Source organism: Perca fluviatilis, chromosome 17 (assembly GCF_010015445.1).
Source record: "Perca fluviatilis chromosome 17, GENO_Pfluv_1.0, whole genome shotgun sequence".
Taxonomy (NCBI): Eukaryota; Metazoa; Chordata; class Actinopteri; order Perciformes; family Percidae; genus Perca; species Perca fluviatilis.
In genome coordinates this window covers 7745695-7763864 of record NC_053128.1, presented here as the reverse complement: position 1 = coordinate 7763864, position 18170 = coordinate 7745695, and the positions used below count along the sequence as shown (strand labels likewise).

Sequence of the window (18170 nt, the reverse complement as noted above, 5' to 3'; positions counted from 1 at the left end):
CTCGCACGGAGACCAGCGGTGTTGCTCAATCGCCAGCCGCGGCTAGGGGACATCCTCATCGGCTAGGTGGAAAGCTAACGCTTGCTGTCCACCTGTCCCAGCCATCCTGCTTGCAAAGTGTCTGCTCATTAAACAACAAGCTGGACTACATCCTCCTTCGCGAAACTCCTGCTCTGTGTTTTTGTTGTTGTGGAAACATGCCTGAACAACAGTGTACCGGAACCGGGACTATCCAGCTACCAGGCTGCTCTCGCCCCGCCCGTGGAGGTGGGCTGTGTTAAACGGACTGGTGTAGAAATAAAATCCAACTAGCTACTGCTAACTGCTGGTGGAGCTTGTGACTGTTAAATGCCGACCATTCGCATTCCACGCAAATTCCGCGGCTGTGTTTATACTCTGTGTTTAGCTACACCAATGCTAGTATGCGTTAGCTGAACTTTTACGGATCCTGCTTGCAAGTGTCCGCTCATTTAGACCACAAACTGGACTACATCCAACTTCAACGACACTCCAAAACGTGAGTTCAGAGACTGCCTTGTTTTTGTTGTTGTGGAAACCTGCCTGAATAGTGTACCGGACTGTCCAGCTACCAGGCCTGCTAGCCCTCCGAGCTACGAGATGCTCTGTCGCCAGGTAAAAGAGGTGGGCTGTGTTAACACCGAGTGGCGCAAAATGTGGTGATTTGTATCCATTTAACTGCTAACTGCTGGTGGAGTTTGTGACTGTTAAATGCCGACCATTCTACATTACACACTAATTCACGGCTGTGTTTATGCTGCCGGTGTTTACAGCCCACCAAGCGCTAATGCTGTATGCGTTAGCTGAACTTTACTGAGCCTATAAAGTGTGTGTACTAAATGTAGCCTGTTTCGTATGTCGTTTTTATATAATGTCGTTTTTATATATGTTAAATGTGTAACACCACTTGAGTCACGATGAAACGTTATTACAGACGCAATACTCGGCACACTTCGTGAGCTTCGCCTGCACGGAGACCAGCGGTGTCGCTCAATGCCGCTAGCCGGCTAGGGGACATCCTCATCGGCTAGGTGGAAAGCTAACGCTAGCTGTCCACCTGTCCCAGCCATCCTGCTTGCAAGTGTCTGCTCATTAAACAACAAGCTGGACTACATCCTCCTTCAACGAAACTCCTGCTGTGTTTTTGTTGTTGTGGAAACATGCCTGAACAACAGTGTACCGGACCGGGACTATCCAGCTACCAGGCTGCTCTCCGCCGCGTGGAGGTGGGCTGTGTTAAAACGGACTGGTGTAGAAATAAAATCCAACTAGCTACTGCTAACTGCTGGTGGAGCTTGTGACTGTTAAATGCCGACCATTCGACATTCCACGCTAATTCACGGCTGTGTTTATACTCTGTGTTTAGCTACACCAATGCTAGTATGCGTTAGCTGAACCTTTACGGATCCTGCTTGCAAGTGTCCGCTCATTTAGACCACAAACTGGACTACATCCAACTTCAACGACCCTCCCAAACGTGAGTTCAGAGACTGCCGTGTTTTTGTTGTTGTGGAAACCTGCCTGAATAGTGTACCGGACTGTCCAGCTACCAGGCCTGCTAGCCCTCCGAGCTAGAGATGCTCTGTCGCCAGGTAAAAGAGGTGGGCTGTGTTAACACGCAAGTGGCGCAGAAATGTGGTGATTTGTATCCATTTAACTGCTAACTGCTGGTGGAGTTTGTGACTGTTAAATGCCGACCATTCTACATTACACACTAATTCCGCGGCTGTGTTTATGCTCGGTGTTTACAGCCCACCAAGCGCTAATGCTAGTATGCGTTAGCCTTTACTGAGCCTATAAAGTGTGTGTACTAAATGTAGCCTGTTTCGTATGTCGTTTTTATATAATGTCGTTTTTATATATGTTAAATGTGTAACACCACTTGAATGATGAAACGTTGTTTCGTGTATATGGTTGAAATGACAATAAAACACGCTTGAGTTGAGTTGAATGCCTCTGTCTGTCAAGCTGTAGGCGTGGCTTGGGAGTGGACTCAAAGCAACGAAGCAGGTGCATTCTGGGATTTGGTGTTTTTCATCCATATAAGACCAAAACACATTTTCTGGCTTTTCTCGGCCTAGAAGGCACCAATTTCAATTTCTTTTTCACATTTCTACTACATAAGTGACCCAATTTAAAGATATATTCAGCTTTCCAGCGGTGAAATATTCCTTTAATTTAGGTGGTGGTTCCTCTCTAAGTCTTACAGCCTGGTCTGTTTTTGGCTCCATAAAGCCAACCTTGCTGAACCTGAAACTAAACCTGAGGCAGGTGTCAGTGCAGTCATACTGTCTGTGCCGTCACTTTAAGTAGGACATCAAACAGAGTCTCATTGTTTGTTGTCTTGGAGTTTTTTTTTTTTTTACCTTCTGCAGGTGTTCCTTACTTTTCTTCTCCAGCTGATTTAAGCACAATAAAATAAAAGTTGTGGTCACCATTTGGTCTGGATGTGTCAGCTGATTGCATTTACTGTGTGTGTAACCAGTCTAAAGAGAGCAATTGAAAAGGACATAAGAAATGCAAAGTTATGCAGGTTTTTAATATGTAATTCTTTTCTGATCTCATTTTTTTTTTTGCTTATTTAAAAATACATAAATCCCAAAATGAGTTTAAACTTTAATGATGGTTTCACTTTTTACATGAAATAAGTATTAAATAAGTGGTTTATAACCCACTAGTTGTACACAGCTATAAGGACATTTTAAGCATGTATTAATGTACAGTATTTGACAACAAGTATAAGTTCTCCTGTTAAGACATTTTATATAATAATAAACTTGTGTTTTACCATATTGTCATTCATTATCTGCAACCTCCACTTATGAGGGCCATTAAAGGAGTTATAGTTAACAGATACATTAATAAACACTTGTAACTGCTTACAACTACATTATAATGTGTTATGTACAATGTTTATATGCTGCTTATAAATGGTTAATAGGAGGAATTAAAGTAAAGTGTTGCAGATGGATTACTGGCAAGTGCCTTTCCATTTAATTTAAGGAGAAACCATAACAACTTTACATCTTTAGCTCTATAACTGGTGTGTTCAGACAACATGCAAAGCAAATTTTGTACCAACTGTAATGATGTCAGCTGAATGTATGCCAGAATCTCCAATATTTGTTCTTATTGTCCTTCAGTTTCTCTTCTTTTTACGCTCATCTTTGTATGTTAATGAATATGAGTTATAAACCCTTGCGAGGAGCCAGGAGTGATTCCAGGATTTTTTTTGTGGGGTGGCACAGGGGGACCAATAATCAGTCAGGAAAGGCCCGGGGAGTGAGGGGGGAGGGGCATTTCATCAGAATACAGCATAGAAAATCTGCTTTGAAATATGGGGTAAATAAATATTAGATAGGACAGAGCATAGTGCAGTTCTGCTAAATAAAACATCCCATTCATTATTAATTTCATTTGTTTTCATGTTTAAACAAATTCTATATCTGTATACAATACACATTTTCTATAGGCTCAGTCTGCCACTTTTATTTTTTTTAAACAATTCCAGTGCTGGTTCCATGGTATCAAAATTTTGGATAGTCATCATGAATTGGCCATGTGACAACGACTGGGAAAATTGGCAGAACAGGAAGCCAATTGAAGTTGCAGGTTTAAGGCACATCCACATTGGCTTCACTTTTCAGAAAGCTTTGTCCATTATTTTTTCCAATCTATGGGTTGACCGGTAAAAGAGCACAGCTCGTGCAGCTATATTGTAGGGCAGTGCTCTTGTTCTGCAGCGCCAGTTTTGGTGTCCTGTCCCAGATGAGGAGTCTGTTGTGCACTAAAATCAGACATATCAGAATGTAGTAAGCATCTTTTATTTGTTGTTTTTTAGCTTGTAACTGACAGTGGCTGACACAGCTACGATGATAGTGTGTTTTTGCTCTCTATACTGACAGTTCACTCTTTGCTGGAGATTTCCAGATTCTTAGCTGGCTCTTGGATATCAGAAAAGCAATCGGTTTACGGGTTAGTGACATACCTTATCAAGCTTGCCCTGGGTACGTTTGAATCTTACATTACACGGAAAGGCACAGATATATCCCCCTTTAATAGAGGAATGTGAAAACACCTCTTTAGTTACAAACAGCCTACAGATACAAGTCAGTAATAGTCAAGTTCAGACATTTTAGGGTACATAAACATAAGAAAAACACATTTTTGAGTAGAGGGGGACTTTAACCTTCACCTTCCCATGACAGGAGATTCTGACCGAGAGCAAGACTTGATCTTAATACTCTTGGAGAAGTTTTGTCCCTGAGGACCAATGTTAGAAAGAGTTTTCATTTTTTTCCTTGAATCTGTTTTGATATTTTGCCTCCTTCAGAATTACAAGTAATGGACTTGTTTTGGTATTGGGCAGAGGTGACGACACTAAGGGTAATTGGTACAATGACCATTTCCTCCCACTGTGGCTGCAGAGATTAGAAAATGAGAAGATATGCAATTACCAAGCATCGGAACTTTGAGTTAAGGGCTTCTGGGACAAACTGTCATTTCTGTTAGATTTATGAACAAGCAGACTGTCCACTATCAGTCAAGTCTGTTCTAAACAAAACTGTGTTTACATCCATTTCAGGAACAAGGACACACAGTTCAGTTGAGGTGATGCACTTGAAACCGAGCTCAGCTTATACCAGATGCTTGTATCTGCAGATGTGGCCACAGGATGACACTAAATTATAGCTTCTGCAATTTTTACTCTAGCGCCGCCTGCAGACAATACGTGATACATCTGTAGTTGCTTCCTTTTTGTAACGATACTATTACTGCTGTTGTGGGGACAAACATCTGTTCACACTGACATTTTGAGGACTCCTATCTGAGGTTAAGGTTTCTCATATTAAGATTTTATTTGTTAATTACAAGACAACATAGGTGGTCACCCAGGCCACACTCTCTCCATATTTAACAGATCAAGATCCTCCAACCAATGACTTATTGCAAAGCAGGATGTTTTTTTTTTTCACACTGTAAGCCCGGATAAGTTGAATTTACTTAAAAACGTTGAGGAAACCGGTTGCCTTAAAAATGTTAAGTAACGGGTTATGAATAATATCAATTGCCTTGTCACATAAACTCGTAACAAACAATTTTGATTGCGGCAAAGTAACTGCTTTTACGTTCCCATAGTGGCTCATGACATAACCATACTTTTAGTAATATAATTTATTTATCCTCAAAATTGTAATTGTGTTAATTAATAAAAAATAGCCTATATATTACATAGCCTAATATCGCTCTTGTTACGTAAAACTCTAAATGGGAAAAATAGTCTACTTTCAGATCTTGCGGCTTCATAGCATATGTAGCCTAGATAAAGAGATGGTCATGACTAAAACTTGGGAATTTAAGCCATTTAGTTATTCACAGACTCAACAAGGTCTACAAATTATAGTAATGCAATCACAACTCAATTGATTTGAATTGTGTAAGTACATTATAATTAAAATGATTGATTAGATATGAAATCGGGGTTTACAGTGCAGTTCATCAAGATTATTCTTGTGCTGAGAGACATCCCAGCTTGAAAAGACGGTTTGTAGGAAATTGGCGTACTGCCTCAAATTTCTAGTCTGACTACTACAGGACAAAGTTGACAATCAAGATTTCATCCATAACCAAAACTAACTTGGATCAGTCAATTCTAACTTCTGCGTATTTCCACAATAGATGTAACAACAACAACAACAACAACAACAACAAAAATGGCTCCTGCAATCATGCCAATATTGGTCATGATAATTGTCCTCAACTTTGGAAAGTCTAATAGAAAGAAAGAAGAAATAAGCACTTTAATAATCCCTGAATAGGGAGATTACATTTTTATACTCTGTTGCTTTAAGTTTACACACATAGGCCATACTGCTGGAGTTAGGGTAAGTTAGGGTTAGGAGTTATATAAACTCTGCACACATTTTTACACAGTCTTATTATGCAGATGTCCATATTTTGCAGTCTGTACTAGTTTGGGAGGAATTCAAATTCCGTACCTATGCAAGCTGAGTGGAGCAGTGGACGTTAGGTGCTGCACAGGCTATATGATCTACACATAGTGGCAACTGTACCCTTTGGAGGCCACTGGGGAAACGTCAGGGCCCTATAACCAGTTAGATAAAATGCAGGTTGAAGGCACTAGAGGACGCATAGAGACAGAGCACAACACATCATACTCTGAAAGCCACGTCCACCGGAGGGGAAAACAATCGCTAAGGTGGTGGCATTTAAAGAAAATGTCATATAAACGGTTTGCCAGGTTGGATGTCTATACTGTCTATACTTTCTGCCTTATAGAAATGACCTAATGTCTGTTTGTTCATGCTGTCTTTTTTTTAATATGCATATGATTCTTCTCACAAGGATAAAAATATGATTGAAAGCACACTTAGCGCAGAACTTCTAAATGTTAGCATGTGGATGGCTGATAACAGATAATCACTTAATTTAGGGAAAACTGAATCTATATTGTTTGGAACAAAGATAAAATTAAAGAACGCCTCAGGTTTTAAGGTCCTACCTGGAGATACTGTAATTACTGCCAATGAATCAATCAGTTACCTTGGATGTTAGATTGCAACTTAACCGGAGTAGGTCAGGCCCAAAAGGTAATCACTAAAGTAAATCAGAGAGTTCGCTTTATGGCCAGAATATCAAAGTTTTTGGATGAAAAAACAAAGCTAATTCTGGCACGAGCTTTAATTCAGCCTTATTTTGATGATGCGTGTGGCTCATGGTACAATGGTGTCACAGGGAACCTGAAACATAGGCTTCAGACGTCTCCAAATAAATGAATAAGGCTTATTTTAGACCTCCCCATAACAACTCATCTGGAATCTTCCCACTTTGAAAGGGTGGGATGGTTGAAATTTGAGTGTCGAGAATCTCAGTTGCAGCTGGGTATGGTACATAAAATTGTTTATGGAGATGTTCCCAAATATTTTAGAAATTATTTGAATAGAGTAAATGAAGTTCACAGGTACTCCACAAGGGTAGCTCAACAGATTTTGTACCCCCTAACTCCTAATTTCCACCGGTTGCGGACCGGTTGCGGACCGGCTCCGCTGCGGGATGGCTCTGTGCGCCGCCGTCCGTCAATACCCATCAGGTCCGGATTTGTTGCGGAATGGCTGCGGCTATGACAGCTGAAGTCACGAGGACCCACGAGATCTCGCAAATTCTTTTATTTTATTTAACCTTTATTTATCCAGGTAAACTGTTTGAGAACAACTTCTCATTTACAAACATGTAACAAAAATGTATTTCACATAGAATAGAACCACAAAACCAAGAACAGTTATTTTCCATCCAGAGGAGTAGAGGGGAAACAACTCTGTGCTGTGTTTTCAAGGTGTAGTGCAGGGAAATATGATCCGCCGTGAGCACGGTGCATTTTATCTGAATTGTGCGGAATTGCTGCGGAGCGCTCCGGCGTCCGGCAAAAATAGAAACTCTGCGTAACTCCTCCGGAGGGCTGAGGACCGCCGGAGCTGGGACGGAGTCTGAACGCAGCCGTTTTGCAGTCAGTGGAAATACACACATTGACTTTAATGGAAACCTATTGACTCCGCCGCTGTTCCGGAGCCGTTCCGCAACCGGTGGAAATTAGGAGTAAGACTAATCTGGGCAAACGGTCTTTTCTCTATGCTGGAACTACCCTTTGGAACCGGTTACCTGGTACACTCAAGACAGTCAGAAGCATAGGCAGTTTTAAACAGGGTTTGAAAGTATGGCTTAGGTGCCAATCATAGTCATTATCTATTTTTATTGTTAAAACATTGTAAAATCAATCAATCAATCAATCAATCAATCAATCAATCACTCAATCACTGGAAAAATGTTGAAAGTATCTAAGCTTTCTGGAGAGCTCCTAAGAAGCTTTGTGATGGTGAGGGACGTGGATGATGGGCTTATGGTGTTGTCATAAATACATATGTTTATGTTGTTTATTGTCTATTTTGTTACTATTTTGTTGAATGGTCTGGAATACTGTAGTTATTGTGTCATCTTTTCTTGATCTTTGTCTGGGTGGGTGGTGATGACGGAATTGGATTTTGTTCATGTTGCGTAGTATGTTTTGTATTTTGTTAAAAAATGTTAATAAAAAACTGTTAATCACAACAACAACAAAAAAAAGTATTATTCTAGCAACCAATGTCCACCGGAGGACAAGTTAGCTGTTAGCAAGCTAAGGCACTTAGGCACCAAACATAACACTGCATAGCTTTCTGATTTATCCACATTCCACTATAACACAAGATACATACTGTCTAAATGCTTAAGCTTCACTTACAGATATATAGTTAGCCTAAAACTGACAAATGTGATAAAAAAAATGTCAGTGCACATGTAACATTAGGCATACCACGTGTCAGGATCCCACAGTTTTCCCCATTCTTTCTGCTGATGCCTCACGTCTTATTGCCTGTATCCACTTTTGTGCTAAAAGCTCTGTTTTTTGGTTCCACAACTTATAAAAACTAAACTGTGCAGGGTTTTGAAACAAAAACAATCTCCATGAAGACAAGTGCTTTAAGCTCCAGTAGAAAAATGAATCTCCGTTTAAACTAACACACCCAAACTGCATATCTCATCAACATTCTTGTACGCTGGGCATACTCCGCCCATTGCTGGTGGTTGCCGTGGAAATGTTAGTAGCTTATGCTGCGTTCCAGACACAATTTCTAGCCCTTAAGTTACGACTTCAAGTCACGACTCACGACTTGGTAGCGTTCCAGGGTTCAGGTTAGCCTACCTAACGTTAACATTAGCTAGGGGCTACCTAACGCTGACGTTAGCTAGCGCTAGCTAGCGCTAGCTGATACTAGCGACTTCTAGTCGGCGACATATTTTGGGCTTCATTTAATAAACATAACCTGCAGTAGTACACAATCGTATGTGTATCGTTTTGATTACAATGTGCAGAATTACTGTACATTGCCTATTTGTTTCTATTTCTCACCGTTAGTCACCGGCGTCTGTACAGCATCAACAGGGATCGCCATTGTTGTTTATGTGTGTGTGACGTCAAAAACTGTAACTGGGAGTGCAACGATGTGGTACAAGTTCATGGGGAGTAAGTTAGGGGTTTGACTTCCGTTCCAGGGCACTTTCACGGTAGAAGGTTGTGAAAACACGAGTTAGGAGTTGCCTGGAACGGAGCAAAAGTCTCAGAGAATGAGACGTCATGACCCAATCAGGCAGCAAAACATTTGGCGTCAGTGTCGGTGTTGCCAAAGGTCTCCGCTTGCGGCCGTTGAGACTGCAACACAACCCCTCAGATTCCAAACCAAAACGGGCTCAGAAGTCTAATAGACCTTTTTCACGGCAGACATGTTGACATGTCATAGTAGGAAAAGCACAGGTGTATTCAAAACCGTTAATGATGGCTGCATTCAACTTAGGAGAGGCCCTAGTATTAAAACATTAATGATGGCTGCATTCCACTTAGGAGAGGTCCTGGTATTGTGCATGCTGACTCACTGAAATAGCTTACTGGGACACTTGATGGAACTGAGCCATCAATAAGGTTATTAATTTCAGCTGTGCTTTTCCGACTATGACAAGTCAAAATGTCTGCTGTGAAAAAGGTCCATTGACATCAAGGAAGAAGCCAAGGCACTCTTTTTTTACGAAAAATATATATAAAATGCCTTTAATGCATCTTCCTTCTTCAGGAAGTTGCAGGCACAGGAGTGGGGTGAAACAATTTATAACACCAGGTGTGTGCACATCAACGGGCGCAGCCATTCAGCAATCAAGGTGAACCTGTCTACATCAGTGTTCTCTCAGTCTATCACAAAACAATGCAGGTTGTCAGCATGGGGTATCGTCCCCAAAGGTCAACAGGGTGACCTCTCAAGAAAAATTAGCATTAGCATTAATTAGCATGTAATGAGCTGACAGTGGCTTTATGTTTATGTTTTACCGCTGTATGAAGCCTTTCTATGTGCATTCTAAAATGGATAAATAACAGTTTGAGATAAAAACCTTCAATTAATATTATGTGGATCTGGAACACAAATGCATTAATGTTCATCCTTCCATGACAACCCCTTTTTTTATTTAATTGTAGCAACAGTACATTTTTACAAATGGCTTTCCTGCTCGGCTTATAGCTAATTAAGAGACACTGCTGCTGTACATGCACAGATTGAATTAACAGGCTTTTGGAACGGAGACAGCGGCCTTTAGTAGACTTAGAGACAGAAAAAACTGAGCAGGAATGCCACACAAAGTCTCGGTTTTCACCCCGGCAAGCAGAGAGCAACAAACAAGCAATCAACCAAAACAGCTTCCCTCATAAATTTACAAACTATTGTTGAATTATAAATGAGAGGCCTGTTGGGAAAACACGATTAAATATTAAAAGAAAACTCTTCTTAACAGCTTATTAGGGCCAAGGTGGATGCTCAGGTTACCATATCAACAACAGACCAATGTTAACTGTGTGTGGACAGCGCTCCCGTGGAGAATAATGAATCTGTGCTCATGTAATGCTTAGTCTGGTCATTAAGGAACAAATTATTCCAAAATTTCACATTTTATTAATTATATGTTTGTTGTTCTGTGAATTTGAATGATTTAAATAGACAAAAGAGACATCTTCCGAGTCATTATTTCTGACTGTAAGTGAAGGAAATGCAATGTAAGATTGCTACATGAGAGAGAGTCAGGAAGGAAACAGAGAATGCAGCTAATGATGTGTAACAGGGAGGGACCGTGCCATGGAAAACGGGCAAAGGAAATGCCTCCCATTTCGGGAAACAATGGGCTCCCAATGTAAAAAAAATAATTAAGACATTATATCTTAGGAATATAAATGATCAGTATTTAGGAAAGCAAAATGAAGTACTAAACTTCAGGACTCTCTCAGAGTAAATACATTTGGCTGAGATGCATTACAAAGTTAGAACATTCTGTTTACTTGTGTTTTTTAAGTAATGGAATGCAAGAAACCATTTGCACCATGCTAACTTTATATCAGTTTCCTCTGATACAGCCCTGTGTAATCTTAGGGCTGGGTACCAAATTCAATACTTTTTGCCTATATAGTATGGAAAAATGCCTCATCATTCAATACAAAATTTCAAAACATTAGGAGTAAATCTAATCAGTGTCAGTGAGCCAATAAGCACGCAGCATGCATCTACCAAGATCTAATGGTGTTTGTGATTGGCTGTCTAACGTTACACGTCGCAGGAAAAACTGAGACGGGGCTTACGTAGTAGGAGCTGAAAAATTAATAAAAAGATATGTGCCGTAATGTGAAATGTTGTAATTTCTTTTTGTTAAAATAGATTTCATCAAATTGGTATCAAAAAAAGAAAGGTTCAGTGACCGGTATCAAAGTCACGATATTAGTATCGGTACAGGTATCGAAATGTTTGAACAATACCCAGCGCAAGTAATCCCATTACCAATTTAATTCACCAATTCATTCTTTTTCACTAACTTATTGTAATTAGATATGACTGTCTTGACTTTTAAGTCCGGTCAACTTAAATCGTCTCATTCTCACAGATGCATTTGAGTGGCTTGTGTGTCAGCATCTGACGCAGAGGGCCGTGACAAAGCGCGGGTATTAGACGAGTTGGGGAACGGTCTGTGAGAGCTGTGTGGAAGCAATCCCAGGCTAGCCTAGAAATCTAGACGCACCCTAGCGGCAGCAAATGTAATTTGTCTGGCAACTCTCCGTTGGCTTGCGAGCTGGAAAAATCAAACTCTAGTCAGGCCAATCACATCGTGTATCGAGTCGTTGGGCGGGCTTAACATAACGATGGCAGAGTTCGGACGGTTCCGCGTGAATTCCCTGCTGTTGTAAACACAGCTGCTGCTGCTGGGGAACAGCGGTCTTTTGAATCGTCTTTAGCCGCGACTCTGGAAGACTTGGAGTTAAGCCTTTCTTTGAGAAAAGAACGGCACTGAAGTCATTCTTAAAAAAGGAAGATGTGTTCGGAGTTTTGCCGACCGGATACGGAAAAAGGTGAATCTATCAACTAGCGTTGCTCTGGTTGGTTGTAGCGCTATCCTATTGCGTGTAGAGGGAATTTGGAAGACAACCGTTTATCCCGCCCCTGCCAATGGTGAATTCCCAGACCCAACATCTTGATGTGGGTCTGGCTTGTCAGGCTAATCCCAGACCACTTTTTGTTCTGAATATCGAGTGCAGTCCCTTTAAAGAAGAATATACGTATACTGCGTACATGCAGTATACAGTACTCATGGCAAACACACTCATTCCTGGGTGATTATCAATCCATCAGAAGAGTATGTTTTTGGTAATCACTACAGTCTTCTCACATTGGTGACGTCTCCAGTCACGTTCTGGGGGTCAGAGGGACGAGTGTTCAAAAAGGATGACTTTCGAGTGGCTGGAGAGACTGGAGAGTCTGGAGGGCCTGAAAGCTCCGATCCGAGAGTACACATCTGCGTCCGAGCAGGCGCCCCACGACAGGTGAGGGCTGGGCGGGGTGGTGTGGAACACAGGCAGCTGGAGAGGGAAGGCCAGGACAGCAGGCGCTGGAGTGAGAGACGGTGGAGCGTGGAGCAGTGGAGGAGGCAGGACAGGAGGTGGGGGGAGTGGCAGTGGGGGTGGAGAGGGCACCGGTGGGGGTGGAAGCGGGGTGACGACGGTTGGGGTCACCGGGGTTACGACTACTTGTACAGGTGGCGTAGCTTCAGGGACCGTCCCGTTTTTGCCTGGCAGGTCCTGACACGACGCGGCGTGTTTGAGTGTGTAGGCGGCGGTGTGGTAGAAGCTGTAGTACTCTAGCGCATGCCTCGCCCCCGCCAACCTCAGCCTGCAGGACACAACACAAACCGACATCAACAACCAACAAAATTTTTTTTCTTCATTTAGCAAGGTAAAATTCTCATTGGAATTAATTTAAAGTGTATTTTTTTCAACCTATTTTCCTATGTTTTTGTGTGTAAGTGATTGATAGGAACAACAATCTTTAAAATTGGTCCAGTATTAAGCGTGAACGCTGTAACCGGCATACACCGATTGAGCTGCAATGTAACCCTATAGGGGCAATTGGGTCAATTTGGTCCACTAAAAGTGCTTTTTTTGCCACTGAAAAGTGTCTGACAACAGTATGAAGAGATAGGCCTTTAAAAAACCTCTTTAGACCTTTCTGTTTAACAGCTCTGAGGTCGCTAGCGTTAAACCCACCAGACTCCATTAAAAAAAAAAAATACTTTTAGCGTGTATAGAGCCAAAATGTTTTTACATGTAAATCTGTAAACTATGTGTTTATTTCAACCACAACTAGAGTTGTGATGGTTGGAAAAGTGGAAAGACATGTACACACCTGTGTCTCAGCTGCAGGAGTTTGTAGAGCAGCAGCAGGATTACAGCTCCAGCCAGAGTCACCAGAAGCACGGCCACCCTGGCATCCAAGCTCCAGCAGGACTTCCCAGAAGGTCCGGGTGAGCTGCAGGTCCTGGGGGGCTGTGGTGTCTGGAGGGGTCCTTCCATAACTCGCTGAGGATTGACGATGACCTGGACCAGGACGGGCTGGAGGGTTTCCAGCAGGATTGGGTGTCGGTTCCTGAGTACAGCAGTCCTGGGCTTGGGAGGGATCTGGAGAGAGGTGCTGCTGGTTACCTGAAGACCAGCCTGCATCGCTGCCAGGTTTGATCTAGTGGGAATGAGTGATGGAGTGTTGTTGTTTGATTTAAATTATTCCCACATGTTGAATCCACTCTGAGAACGCAGGAGTCTCCAAGGAGGTGGCTTCAGATGGCTTTAAATGTCCAATGCTCTGTAACATAAAAGGCTCTCAATCAATCAAAATGAAGCACCTAAGAGTTTAATCTTATCCTGATATTCTCTTTCCTGTTCACTGATCAAACTCCTGCTGTTCTGTGTGGTATTTTGACTGTGCTAAAAACTATTTTACCTAATCAACAACCTTCAGTGTATACTGATTTAATTAAGTCTATCTGCATTATTTTCTAGCTCAGTGTTAGAGGAAGCATTTCACTTTAATCACTGAGTGAGACCTTTTGCCCAGGTTGGCCCATGCACCTTTTGATTAGTTGGAGCAGAAAGTATTGAGCCTATGCAAATCTACTTGTGAATTGCATGTCTTGTAAGCTTTTGTTTATTCTGATGCTTCCAGTACAACTCTGGTCAGAGACTTAATCTGGTCAGAGAGAATTGTACAGCTTCCAGTCTCCACTGCGCAGTTATTAAAACTCATCTAAGCCAGCCACTGAATTGGACCTGAGGGAGCCATCTATATTCTCTGTGTATTTTGCATCTAAACTTAGCACAAAAAGTAAGGAATTTTGTGTTTGGTAGATTATTTTAGATTAACAATCTTTTTTTGAAATGGTGCCCCATTTGTAAGGAACATGCATTTGTGGGATGAGCAGCAGTGCTGAGTATGTGGGTTGCACCCATAAAAAATCTTCTTCTTCCACATTGCCAGACCTTCCCCCACAGCGCTGCGAAGACAGTCTGCCTAGTCCACACAGCATTCCGGGATGGGAGAAAAAAATCCTGTTTATTGGCATTTCTTTAAACTAATCACAATCGTCTTGGGTGATGCAAAGCGCCGGACGGAGCCACGGTGCCGCTGCAAAATAGTCTCGGGAAGGAACTTGTTTTGGTGGAACATGTGTACGTTCAAATGTTGTTTTAGTCGTGCAACAGAAAATTAACTTTCATTCAGATTGGACATATAGTCCAGCTAGCTGTCTGGATTTACCCTGCAGAGATCTGAGGAGCAGTTAACCATAGTCCTCATGAATCCACCAGAGTTTAAAATTACCTAACCTAAAGGCACCCTGTGGAGTTTTTCTGTAAACTATTGCAATGTGTGTGTATCCTTGGGGCCTAATGTTAGGCACACACTGACTGCGAAGCGCTGCGAGGCCAGATTGGGCGCCTGGCTGTTCACACCAGATGCACATTTCTCTGCGCAGGTCAAAGAGCCATCCTGCTCTTCTCCACTCTACAGAACGGATTTATTTCATCATGGGTAATAGGGATGCACCGAATATTCGGCCACCGAAAATTTTCGGCCGAAAATGGCCCAAAAGGGCATTTTCGGTTTTCGGCCGAAATACTTTTATCACCGAAACAATACGGCCGAAAATGTTGTGATGACGTAAACAGAAAACGCGACCTGCACGTGTGTCAGTACCGATCCACCTGCAAAGCGTCTCCTAAGCAAAGAGGTTGAGACGGACCACGGAGTGAAAACAATGAAAAGTACGCTCTTATAGTCTGTCAGCACACGTTTCAGTGAGATCTGTTCGGATCCTCTGCACTTCATCACGACTGTACTTGATCCGCGTTATAAAGACCATTACTTGGATGCGGAAATAAAGCAGGGCGCACGAGAAATGATCCAGGCCGCGATGGATGCGGAGAACCTGCGTGGAGACGGAGACGGAGCAGCGCCCAGCGCAGGAGATCAGAGCGCAGAAAAAGACTTGTCTCTCTGCACCAGATGAGGGGCATGCACCCTCGTTGTCTGATATGTTCAGTGAAATCCTGCAAGAAAGTGCCTCAATTAATAATAATAATAATAATAATAATAATAATAATAATAACAATAGGTAAGCTATTCTGTTCTTAGGCTACTGTATACTGTATGTGACTATCAGATTGTAGCCATATTTCTGCTAGATATTTTTTTAATTAAACTTTAATATTAATTTATACAATTGCAATGCCTTGATTTTAGTAAAGTTAGTACACAGTCATAGCCATAAATGCAATGGTACTAATAATTGGCTTAATTTCTTTCGGTGTTTCGTTTTTCGGTCTTGGTTTCCTCTTTTTTCGGTTTTCGGTTTCGGCCAAGAATTTTCATTTCGGTGCATCACTAATGGGTAAGTTTATAACCTCATGAAATCATAATGTAATGTGTTCATCGCAACTATACATGCATTTCTACACGTGTGGCCCGCTGGCAGTTTCTGTCTGTTCGTCAGTCTCTCTCTGGGCCTGATCGACTGTCTCGCTCTAGAAGTCAAGACAGCCAAAATCACCAGACCAACAGACCTGGGTGTTTTATTTTGAAATATGTTTTTTTTTATTAAGTATCAGGCTGCTGTGGCATTCCTGTCTTTGATTACCTACCTGGCTTGACACATTCCAGGAGTCACTGAAATGGTCGCTGCATTGTGCGGGCCGGAGCGGGCCGGCGCAGGCGCTCCACACCTGATTGCAGCCAGTACGAACAGACAGATTGGAAATGAAAATGGATTTACTTCATTGCGGCTGGCGGCGCTTCCGCAGCCAGTGTGTCCCGAGTGTGACATATGTTGAGTGCATTTCCTTCCTGATAAAACATTTAAAAAAGCCAGATTTTTATATTCAAACCTGCAATAACTGATGTTTTGAGGACAGTGGACACAAGTTGTGAACACAACATTGACATGTCATCAACTTTTAAATTAACATGGCACGCTTGTCAGCAAACAGTTGCTTATTTACACATTCAGCAGTTACGAGCGACATTATAATCCATTTGCAGTCATGTTTGTGTCCATCTGATGAAAGTATGTCCAATGTTCTCTCTCTTTTAGCTCTAGTTGGGTCTCTACCAACTACTAAGGGAAATATCTGTCTCTTTAGCTGCTAAAAGCTCCCCTATGTTCTTAAATGTGTCTGTCTGCTGTTTTGGTGCTGAGCAGGTAGTGTACAGTGGGTTTTAGAGCTTTTTCTCTGAAAAGCGCTGCCTGCTGTGGCTGAAAACAATGTTATATCCCATGAGAGTGAACCAAAACAATAAAGTTGTGGGCCGGACAGCTTTAAAACAATGAGCTGGAACTCCCTATAAAGCTTTGTAAAGTCGAGGGGAGCTGCAGATTTGGGTAATAATTCCCAAAATGTTCATCACTACGAGTGACCCCTTTCACATTATTTTTTTTTTTTACATTAAAATATCCATTAAAGCTGCTTTAATACTACATTGTACACATCCATGTCTGTTGGCTAGCACCCTTTTCCCTGCCTTTGCTGACACATTAGGCTTACTGGTGCGTCACCACCAGCAACTGTCAAAATAATAGCGTGAAACCATCAGTATGATGTGCTCCATAGCACTATTAGTGGTCGAAAATTCAACAGGGTACCTTTTGAGTGATTATGATTTTATGAAGAAACCGTGCATTAAATAGAATAATAATCTCAATCTTCAATTGAACTGTAGTTTTCAGACAATGTCTTTGAACAAGTGAATTCAAGTGTTTCTTTCAAGTAAAATCACTGAACCAAGCAGATACGTACACGTGATAACAAAAACTGTTTCAAATGGACAAATATAAGAAAGGAAAAAAAAACATCCTGCTCATAAACTCACTTAATATTGCTCTGAACATGCTACCAGAAATTTTCAACTTACTTTACTCCAATTTCATGGCGTTGTAGTCGGCACATATATAAAAAAAACTAAATAGAATACTTGGTTGGGAACTGCGCGGCTTTCCAGGACCAAATGCAAAATCCTGAGCACACACCATCGGGAGGAAGCCAGTGAAAACAGCAGGAAACAGTGCACTTCCCTAACACATGTGACAATGGTATATAGAGATGTGATTGGAGAGCACTTCCTATCGCCATGGTTACAGGAAACTGGTGGAGGATGTCTTTTTTTAAAGGACTTAATTTTGGGTCTGCGTGTGGGTCTGAACTAAACACACACGTGAGCCCACACAAACTCAGAAGATGGGACTGCTGAGGAAAGAGATACTTGTTATTCTTTCAGACAAGAATCCCTTCTATATAATACCATCGCACATCATCCATCCATGTAGGATAAATAAAAAGCAAATTAAGCCTCTTATCACATGTCATACAAGCTGGAACATTAGGATGAAAGTCCAAAACTTGAGGCTCCCCCAAGTTTTTTTTGTACTTTAAATCAGGGAACAAAATCCACAGAGCCACATATACACGGTCTGACCTTTATATCGGAGCTTTGTCAGAAAAAAAAAAGAAAGAACAAATTGAACAAAAGCCGTTTCAAAGTGAAAGGGAAACGGCGGTTTCGGTGCCACCAAAGCAGCCCACATTAGTCCCGGCTGTGCCAGTGCAGGTCAACAGATGCTGAGAGATGGTGGCTGCAGTGAAAGGCTGGCCGCTATCTGATTGAGCCGGTATTCAGGAGACGAATAAATGGGCA

The 18170-nt window shown here is 41.8% G+C and overlaps 1 protein-coding gene across 4 annotated transcripts; it reads right to left on the bottom strand.

Annotated features, from left to right (window-relative positions):
* Positions 1–12057: 12057 nt before the first annotated feature.
* Positions 12058–17541, bottom strand: LOC120544894 (CASP-like protein 4A1). Of its 4 annotated transcripts, XM_039778753.1 has the most exons (4): positions 17391–17541; positions 16124–16325; positions 13338–13667; positions 12058–12824 (listed from the first exon to the last, which is right to left on the bottom strand). In XM_039778753.1, exons 2-4 carry the CDS (start codon positions 16303–16305, stop codon positions 12356–12358), a joined length of 981 nt encoding a protein of 326 aa, XP_039634687.1. In that variant the 5' UTR covers positions 16306–16325; positions 17391–17541; the 3' UTR covers positions 12058–12355. The 4 variants fall into 4 exon arrangements, with proteins under 4 accessions (XP_039634687.1, XP_039634688.1, XP_039634689.1 ...); XM_039778754.1 differs by lacking the exon at positions 16124–16325 and having other exon boundaries at positions 12059–12824; positions 17391–17534; XM_039778755.1 differs by lacking the exon at positions 16124–16325 and having other exon boundaries at positions 12059–12824; positions 13338–13790; positions 17391–17532.
* Positions 17542–18170: the final 629 nt, after the last annotated feature.

Excerpts from the sequence above, each read along its gene's own strand:
- LOC120544894 (XM_039778753.1), bottom strand. The coding sequence starts at position 16,305 with ATGTCACACTCGGGACACACTGGCTGCGGAAGCGCCGCCAGCCGCAAT. Across the intron at positions 13,668-16,123 it reads CCTGGAATGTGTCAAGCCAG|ATCAAACCTGGCAGCGATGC; the intron begins GTAGGTAATCAA and ends CATTCCCACTAG. Across the intron at positions 12,825-13,337 it reads CTCCTGCAGCTGAGACACAG|GCTGAGGTTGGCGGGGGCGA; the intron begins GTGTGTACATGT and ends TGTGTCCTGCAG.